General features: G+C 60.3%; 1 protein-coding gene across 1 annotated transcript; it reads left to right on the top strand.

The window, feature by feature from the left end:
- Positions 1–643: 643 nt before the first annotated feature.
- On the top strand, positions 644–9,017 carry ERN2 (endoplasmic reticulum to nucleus signaling 2). The gene is made up of 20 exons (XM_042037831.1): positions 644–724; positions 1,634–1,706; positions 1,802–1,874; positions 2,020–2,142; positions 2,228–2,329; positions 2,563–2,824; positions 2,929–3,007; positions 3,093–3,243; positions 3,598–3,719; positions 3,874–4,050; positions 4,146–4,395; positions 4,595–4,685; positions 5,200–5,389; positions 5,585–5,684; positions 5,855–6,054; positions 6,680–6,827; positions 6,936–7,063; positions 7,258–7,381; positions 7,635–7,702; positions 7,781–9,017. The coding sequence occupies exons 2-20, from the start codon at positions 1,704–1,706 to the stop codon at positions 7,970–7,972; spliced, it is 2,583 nt and encodes an 860-aa protein (XP_041893765.1). The 5' UTR covers positions 644–724; positions 1,634–1,703; the 3' UTR covers positions 7,973–9,017.
- Positions 9,018–9,208: the final 191 nt, after the last annotated feature.

Genomic DNA, 9,208 nt, shown 5'->3' with positions numbered 1-9,208 from the left:
CAGGGGCTCAGGCGCTGCTGCCAAATCCCTGGCATCAGGGACTGCCAGAGCCATGTGGGTCCCGTTGCTGTTTGCCCATCCATGTTTGCCGACAGGGCGAGGCTGGCATGTGTGGCACTGGCTGAGCTGGCGCTCGCTATGCGGACGCCATACGTGGAAGCAGCAGCTCCTCTTCCCAGGTGAATTTGCAATTACTTCCTCAATGTAGCTGAAACCTGCAGCTCTGAAGGCCTGGGCAAGCAATCATCACTTCTCTGGCATGAAAAGTCACCCAACTCGTTTGTTTCTGGAAGGAGCCAATGGTCGAGCTGCTCTTGTCGCCTTCAGAAAGGCACCCAGGGTTGTGACTGGGAACAGCCACACTGCAGTTCATCCCACCTGTGGGAAAACTCATTCCAGGGAGAGGAGGGGAAAGGAAGGCTTCTCCAGCCCCAGGATGGCTCTGGTGGGATGTGAGTGGTGCTGCAGGAGCCAGGGACCAGGGGTGCAGGTGGTGCTGGTCGCCGTGGGCTCAGCTGCCCCAGGAGCTGAGCTGCGCAGAGGACCTGGACTGGGGGCTTGTTCCCAAGTCTGGCTGAGCTCTTTAGGATGGTGTGTCTGTCCTAGAGCCTCCAAGGCGGTGCCGTGGCTGTCCCAGAATCACTGCTCTTCATCTCCACACTGGATGGGAACCTCCACGCTGTCAGCAAGAGCACAGGGGACATCAAGTGGACCCTGAAGGATGGTGAGTAGTGACTGGGGGGCATTTGCTTACAGCCTGGCTCCTGTAGCATGTTTGGGGTTTGGGAAGGATCCCCTGACCTGGCTCTTGGTGGATGGTCTCTGGGCTGCCAGTGCCTCCAGCCCTGGGGTGAGGTGCCAGCCGCAGCCTCAGCCCCAGCCCCGGCTCCAGGCACAGCTGAGCGCAGATGAGCGTCTGCCATTGGTGTCTCTTCTGGCTCTGAAAGGCAAACAGGCTGCATGGCTGGGCTGGGTGACAGTGCCACGCTGGGTAAACAGTGGTGTTGTGCTGTCCCACTCACAGGAGCGCTGCTGACGTGGCCTCTCACTCTCTGTTTCAGATCCCATTCTGCAAGTGCCGGTGTATGTGGCAGAGTGAGTGTCACCCCCACAGGCAGTTGGGCAGTGCAGGAGGCTCCCTGGTAACTGATGGAGCAACAGCAGGAAAGGGGAACCACAGAGAAATGAAATGTGCAGCCCATGCCATGGCATCACCTTACCCTGACCCTGGTGCTGGCACTTGGCACATGGTGACGAGGAGGAGCTGGCCCCTGGCTGCAGAGCTGAGGAGCTCTCAACTCGACTACACACACTGGCATGGAGAGAAATTGAGGGAAATCCCCCTGAAAGCTCAGGGGCAGGCAGGACAGCAAGAGCTCCTTGAGACAGGCAGGGCATCCACCTGTCTGGCAGATGGGCACTGGGTGGCTGTGAGGAGTCCCAGGACTGACCAGAGTGGAAGTTATTTCCTGCCCAATCCAGTGCTGCAGGTGTCCAGGAAAGGTCAAGTCCTGCAGTGACTCACCCTGGAGCAAACTGCTAAAGGGGATTCTGCAGTGTAGCCACTCTGCATCCTTGGGGGTGCCCAGGGCAGGGGGTAGCTCATGTTTTATAATTCTCTCCTCCTTCCCAGGCCAGCATTCCTTCCAGACCCCAATGATGGCAGCCTGTATATCCTGGGAGGAAAGAACAAAGAAGGCTTGATGGTCAGTGGGGCTGTGGGCATCCTGTGACCCCCTTGGGTGCCCTGGGCTGGGGAGGTGACTCTGGCCCTGCACTTGCTGTGCTGCCTGTGTTGCAGAAGCTGCCATTCACTATCCCAGAGCTGGTGCAGTCCTCGCCGTGCCGCAGCTCGGATGGAGTGCTCTACACTGGTACGGAGGCGCTAGGGCGTGCAGGGGGACCGTGCTGACCAGGGACTCCTGGGAGCCATGGAGGGTGACAGGCAGGAGCCCAGCGGGAGCTCCCGGGGACAGGCAGGGCTGCAGGGATTTAGAAAGAAGGCATTTTCCTTCTCAGGGAAGAAGCAGGACACCTGGTTCATTGTGGACCCCAAGTCAGGGGAGAAGCAGACCACCCTCTCAACAGAGGCCTGGGATGGTCTGTGCCCAACCAGCCCCTTGCTCTACATCGGACGGACCCGTAAGCCAGTCCCGTGCCTCCATTGACCACCTGGTCCCAGGAATGGGGCACTGGAGGTGACCTGGTGCCCTGTTCCTGTCCCCAGAGTATGTCATCACCATGTATGACACCAAGTCACGGGAGCTGCGCTGGAACGCCACCTTCTCTGAGTACTCGGCCCCACTCTGTGAGGAGTCCTACCACTACAGTGAGTGGGAGCTGCAGCAGCCACGGGAGCCCTGGGAGTCATGGCACCCAGCTCCCCAGTGCCCACTCGCAGCAGGACTCTGGCTGTGCAGGGGCCTGGGGTGGCAGTGCCAGGGCCAGCAGGTCTCAGCTGTGCCCCTTTCTGGGGAGAACAGGCAGCAGCCCATGGCCAGTGGCAGAACTGAGGGGACACAGCCCAACTGCTGCATCCCTCATCCCTCTTGCTCTCTCTAGAAATGGCACACTTGGCCTCAAGCGGGGATGGGCTGGTGGTGACCCTGGACAAGGAGAGCGGGGAGGTCCTGTGGGCGCAGAACTACGGCTCACCTGTGGTTGGCATCTACCTGTGGCACCAGGACAGTCTGCGCCGCCTGCCCCACCTCAACCTGGCCATGGAGACCCTGCGCTATCTGACCTTCCAGTCACAGGACATCCATGTCCTCAAGTGGAGCTACCAGTCCGTCAAGGACTTCGCCGCCACCAAGACCCAGCTGCTGTATGTGGTTCCCGAGTGGTGGCAGCCAGTGGCATTCTTGTTCCTTGTGCTCGGCCACCCTGATCCGGGATGGATGGAAGGTGATGCTTGTCCTTGTCCTTCAGGCCAGCGCTCTATGTGGGAAAGCACGCAACCAGTTTCTATGCCATGACCTCCCTGGTGCACGGCAGTGTGGCGCTGGTGGTGAGTGTCCCTGCTGCCCTGCTGGGGCTGAGCCGCCACGGGCGCGTCCGGCCACGCGGTGCCCCACGAGCTGCCACATCCCCAGCCCCAGGGCATCACGCTGGCCAGGATCGACGGCCCCACCACGGACGACGTGACCATGAGGGAGTCTGGGGAGTGTGAGATCATGCCCAGCACCAATGTCAAGTACCCGCAGGGCAGCATCACCTCACTTCACAACCAGTGGCTCCTCATAGGTGCGGACCCGTGGTAGGCACAGACTTCCCCATGTGCTGGCTTCCAGATGGTGCCCAGTGGGGAGCAACCTGAGCTGCTGCTGTGCTTTAGGGGCACAGCCCGACCTGCCCTGCCCCGTGGGATGAATGGGATTAAGGCTGTGAGTCACCTCAGGCTGTGGTGACTCTGTCTCGGGACTTGTTTCAGCCCTCCCCAGGAGTGACAAGATGCAGGGGTGGGGAGGGACCCTTTGAAACAGGGCTCACCCATGCTTCGACCCTCCCTTCTCCAGGAGAGCCAGGGCTGCTGGCAAGGAATGGATGCTGAAACCAAGAGGTGAACTGAGGGTTGTATCTGTTCCCCTCCTGTCACAGGGCACCATGAGCTGCCTCCCGTGGTCCACACCACCATGCTGAGAGCCTTCCCAGAGAACCTGAGGAAGACCACAGAAGCCATCATCCCCAGGGCTCCTCCCACCAGGACCGTGTTTGATGATGTGAGTGGTGAAGGGTGCTCGGTCACTGAAGGGTCTGGGTTGCTTGGGGTGGGCAATGGGTCCCCAATGTGGGATAGGATGGAAGGAGGTCCCAAACCCAAGTGTCCTGCAGTCTGTCCCTCTTGTGTCACCCAGCCCTGGGTGTGTGTTGCAGTTCCTGGCCCCGAGCAGCCCGGAGGAGCCAGCTGTCCGCAGCGAGGGGCAGCTCCAGCCAGACCCCACACCGGGGGAGCAGGTGGAAGTGTATCCCGAATCCGGCACCTGGGACCTGGTGCTGGCTGGCGTCGGCACAGCTCTGCTGGGCGGGGGAATCCTGGCGCTGCTGCTCACAGTGAGTGGTGGTGCTGGAGGGCGAGGGATAGCGGAGCCGATGCCCCAGCGTGGCTCCAGGCATGGAGCTGAGTATTCCCATGGTTTGTGTTCCAGAAACTGCAGCAGCAGCATGTGGCACAGCAGCAGCAGCTGCAGGAGCAGATACAGCTCCTGCAGCAGCAGCAGGAGATGCTGCGTCCGGGCCGAGTCTCCAGGGAGGGCATCCCTGAGGAGCCCAGGGAGCTGGAGCTGAGCCAGGGAAGTGCATCAGAGCGCTCACAGAGCTCCAGCCCCTCAGCCCACCTGAAGCACCCAGCTAATGGGATGGTCAGCCTGGAGCCAGCTGTCCCAGTGGCTGCTGAAGGTGGGTGCAGAGGGAATGGGCAGGCTGTGAGGGCTGCAGCCCAGCTGGGATGGGAGGAGGTGCCAGATCTGCTGCTGGATAAGCATGGGCCACATAAGAGCAGGGCCCAAGAAATGGCCAGATGAATAAAGAAACAGGTGTCCTCCATACAGAACTAATGCTTGGAGGCTGGAAGATGGCTGTCTTCTCTCCCTTGCAGATACAGAACCAGACCTGGTTGTAGTTGGAAAAGTTTCTTTTAACCCCAAGGATATGCTGGGCCATGGAGCTGGAGGAACCTTTGTCTTCAGGTGGGTGACACCAAGTGCCTGCCCCCACTCTGCTCCCATTCTCCCTGGGAGCCACAGGGATAGTGACAAGGCAGCTCTTGCCCAGAGTGGTGGCCACTGGTTCAGGGACTTTTGAGAAGAACTCACCACTTTCACCTTCTTGTGGTCCTCATCACACCCATCCTGGACTTGTGGCCCTCATTAAGCAGGCACTGGGTACACAGGGCAGGTCCCCCTTGCACCCCCTGCCTGCCTGCACCTGGTCTGGTCCCTCACACAGTTCCCAGACTCTGGGTGAGCCCCTTTTCCAGCGCTGAACACAGTAAAAAGTGAGGGATGTCATTTTCCTACAAAATTGAGACCCTCCAGTTCCCAGCTTACACTGGGGAAGATCTCTTCCTGTCAGTGATGTGGCAAGGCTTTGGGAGTCACAGCAGAGTGACCCATGCTGAGGACCCTGTGGGTGAGCTCCAGCACTGGCCGAAGTGTGGCTGGGTCATGACACACGTGGACACACTGGGGACTCTCTGCACAGGGGGCAGTTCGAGGGCCGGAATGTGGCCGTGAAGCGTCTCCTGCCTGAGTGTGTCCACCTGCTTGACCGTGAGGTCCAGCTGCTCCGGGAGTCGGATGAGCACCCCCACGTTGTCCGCTACTTCTGCACTGAGAAGGACCGGCAGTTCCACTACATTGCCATCGAGCTCTGCTCCGCCACGCTGCAGGAGGTGAACCCCGGGCACAGGGCTGCTGCTGCAGCTGATCAGGAGCCCTGGAAACACAAGCCTTGGGCACACACAGCCTCTGTAGGGGCTGTTCTCCATCACCCACCATCACCCTGGGGTGGGGTGTCTCTCCAGCCAGCTTGCCCTTGCCCAGTAAATCAGGCTTAGTTCCTCTCTCTCTCCTTTGTGTGGTTCCAGTACGTGGAGAGCCCCAGCTTCAACCGCCGTGGGCTGGACCCAGTGTCCGTGCTGCGTCAGACCATGTCGGGGCTGGCCCACCTCCACTCCCTCAGCATCGGTAAGGGCCAGCAGTCCCCTCTCCATCCTCTCCTCAGCGTATGCTGCGGGGTTTGGGCAGCATCTGTTGGGGTTTGGGCAGTAGCTGTGGGGGTCAGCAGCACATGGGGCTGTGGCAGAGCCCTGTTTGCTCCGGCCCTACCAGGGGACACCACACACTCTCACTTCCAGTCCACCGTGACCTGAAGCCCTGTAACATCCTCATCTCTGTCCCGAATCGCCACGGGCAGATCCGCGCCGTCATCTCTGACTTCGGCCTCTGCAAGAAGCTTCAGGGAGGACGACAGAGCTTCAGCCTCCGCTCTGGGATCCCTGGCACTGAGGGCTGGATCGCGCCCGAGGTGCTGCAGGAGGCCCCGAAGGAGAACCCTGTCAGTGAGCTGTGGCCACCCCCACCCCGGGTGCTCCTTGGACCCATTGTGGCAGTGTCCCCCACGCTGGCAGTGGCCTCAGGTCACACTGCTGGGTTCACAATTAAGATGAGAGCTCCATGAGCCCAAGCCAGCCCAGATACAGGCACTGTGCTCCTTTCCAGGGCTGCCCCCATGCCCCTGCCCTTGTGTTCAGCACAGGTGTCTCATCAGGCTCCAGTCCTCAGAAATTTGGGGTGGGGAGGTTGGAGGGGCTGTGGGTTGCTGCCAAGGTTACGTTTCTCTCTTCAGAACTAAGAATCTCATTCCCACTGGAAGCAGCTGCTGTATGTACTGATCCCTGGCAGAGCACGTCCTGGGATTCATGCTGGTGTCCATTTGCCTGCTGGTGGGACACCAGCAGCCCCTGCATGTCTGTTGGGCTGTGGAGTCCTGAATTCTGGCTGTGCCTCTGGAAACCTGGGGTGATGGGGCTCTCTCACTGCAGGTAGCAGAGCAGGAGCCCCATGCGATGCATTTTCCAGCAGCTCTGCAGCCAATTGTCCATATAAAAGGATAGAAAAGTGGAAGGTAAATCTTTCCTCACCCTTTGCCTGAGGCTCCCATGTGCCCCTGTGTTTTGCAGACCAGTGCCGTGGACATCTTCTCAGCCGGGTGCATCTTCTACTATGTGGTGTCAGGGGGACAGCACCCCTTTGGGGACAGCCTGCGGCGCCAGGCCAACATCCTGGCGGGCTCCTACCAGCTGAGCTGCCTGCAGGAGGAGGCTCATGGTGAGACCCTTCCCCAGTGGCACAACACCGCAGGGAAGCCCAGGGCTGAGGGGCAGCTCCCGGTCCTGGCTCAGGGGCGAGTTCTCAGCTGTTCTGTTTCACCCCCAGACAAACTTGTTGCAAGGGAGCTGATTGTGGCGATGATCAGCCCCGAGCCCCAGCACCGGCCCTCGGCCCCTGTGGTGCTTGTGCATCCCTTTTTCTGGAGTCAGGAGAAGCAGCTGCAGTTCTTCCAGGTGAGTCTGTGCTTTCCCACCAGCAGTGAATGCAGGTGTGCGCTCAAAGCCGTGCTGGAAACTGCTGTGTTTAGGTCAACATGCTCATTGTGAGCTACTCTTAGGAGGGGTGAGGGGTCCCTGGGTCTCTGTCCCACCTCGTGCAGAGCAAGGGCAGAGCCATACCCACCCCGTCCCCGCTCTTGGGCACACAGGACGTCAGTGACCGTGTGGAGAGGGAGCCGGCTGAGGGGCCCATCGTCTCAGCCCTGGAACTGGGGGGTCGGGCGGTGGTGAGGACCAACTGGAGGATGCACATCTCCCTCCCACTGCAGATGGGTGAGCATGGAGGGGTCGGGCTCATTGTTGGGTCCAGTGAAGCAGGTGGGGACTGGGGCTCCAAGGGCTGGTGCTTTTACTGGCCAGCAGGTACCTGCTTATGCTCAGGAGCTGAAAAGCAGGGCAGGTAAAGGTGGCAGCCCTTCCTTGAGAGGCCAGTGAAGCAGAGCTGGGGCTTGCACTACAGGGGCCGTGGCAGCCCCTCACCCCAGCTGTGTCCCGCCTCACTCGGTGTCTCTCCTGCTGTCCCCAGACCTGAGGAAGTTCCGCACCTACAAGGGCGGGTCAGTGCGTGACCTGCTGCGGGCCATGAGGAACAAGGTACAGCCACCCAGCTGCCCCGTGGCCGTGCCCCCTCCTCTGTCCCCATCCTCTCTCACCTCACCCTCTCTCCTGCAGAAGCACCACTACCATGAGCTGCCAGCTGATGTCCGGCTGGCCCTGGGCTCCGTCCCCGAGGGCTTCGTGCAGTACTTCACCTCCCGCTTCCCCCGGCTGCTCCTGCACACGCACAGGGCCATGCGAGTCTGTGCCCACGAGCGCATCTTCCACTCCTACTACTGCCAGGGGCTGAGGGGCGACGGCACCTGAGCGGGCACAGGACGCGGCCAGAGGGCACCGCGGCTGCTGCGGCCTCTCCTCCCCGCCCGGGCCCGGGGTTCTCGGTGTCCTTCTGCCGGGGCCAGGTGGGGGTCCAGCAGGTGGGGGCACCAGGAGCACAGGGCAGCAGAGGTGGGCACAGGGCAGTACCCTGCCCTCACCTGGGGTTTCCTCAGGGACCCTCTGGGCACCCACCTTTGCAAACACTCACAGTCAGACTCAGGTGTGAAGGCACTTGGGCCAGAAAACAAAGACATCTCTGGGCTGGACACAGTGCTTGGAGAAGAGAGGAAAACACGTGTGTTTTCCCAAGGACAGCCGCAGCAAGGCCCTGGCACAGCGGTGCACTCAAGCTGGCATCAGTCCCAGGGGGGCATTCACCAGGGATAGGAAGCTTTGTCCTGTGTGTTCGCTCCTGTGCCAGGGGCCTTGAGCTGTGACCAGGACCAGGCCCCCAGTCTTGACACTGGAGCTGACCCCTCAGCCCCAGCGAGGGCTGTGCTCAGCCAGGCCGGGCTGAGCAGCCACCCTGGGGCTGGGACCTGCCCGAGGGCACAGCCCCTACAATGAAGGTGTGAATCTCAGCTGGGCTGAGAATAAGGGTTTCTCCCTTAGGGTCCCCAGCAGCCTGTACCTCTGCCAGGCCTGAGCCCCTGAGCAGGTGGCACAGCAGTCCAGGAGCAGTGTCTCTGGGCACAAAGGAGGGAATTCCTTTCCCCTAGGATCCTTCCCTCAAAGACAGGCCGATGCTTGCAGCTCCCCCAGCCCCTCCTGCTGCCCAGGGCCGGTGACCGGTGGGTGCTCTGGTTCATGGCATCCCCATGGGCATGTGTTCCCAACGAGCCAGCCTCCAGCACAGAGAGCCCCACAGCAAAGTTCCGATGTGGAACAGCAATAATTTTGTACAGTCTGATTCCTTTGTGTGCTGGGGTGTGGGATTTTGTTACACAGGTAACAGGGTTTGTACCAGCTTTCTTTTCAGAATATATTTATACAAAATGTTACAAAAATTAAAAAATAAAAACTGAAAAGCTTGTCCTGCTTAAAATAATCTGGCCTGAGGGCCCCCATAGTTGCTGGCAGGGAGCAGTGGTGGGAGAACAACAGAGGCAGGGCAATGGGCTCCTGCAAGACTCTGCTGCATGAGAGGACAGGTGCTGATTCTTTAGCCAGAATTAGGCACGGAGCCAAGTGAGAGGCAAACCCAGCCCAGGGCTGTCAGTAAGA

This window comes from Corvus kubaryi, unplaced genomic scaffold, assembly GCF_017639235.1.
Source record: "Corvus kubaryi isolate FWS band 111438036 unplaced genomic scaffold, C.kubaryi_AGA036_p1.0 37387, whole genome shotgun sequence".
Lineage (NCBI taxonomy): Eukaryota > Metazoa > Chordata > Aves > Passeriformes > Corvidae > Corvus > Corvus kubaryi.
This window is presented reverse-complemented; position numbering and strand designations above follow the sequence as displayed.

Coding starts and splice junctions, on each gene's coding strand:
- ERN2 (XM_042037831.1), top strand. Junction 2,143..2,227: donor GCTCTACATCGGACGGACCC/GTAAGCCAGTCC, acceptor TCCTGTCCCCAG/AGTATGTCATCACCATGTAT. Junction 4,051..4,145: donor TCCTGGCGCTGCTGCTCACA/GTGAGTGGTGGT, acceptor TTTGTGTTCCAG/AAACTGCAGCAGCAGCATGT.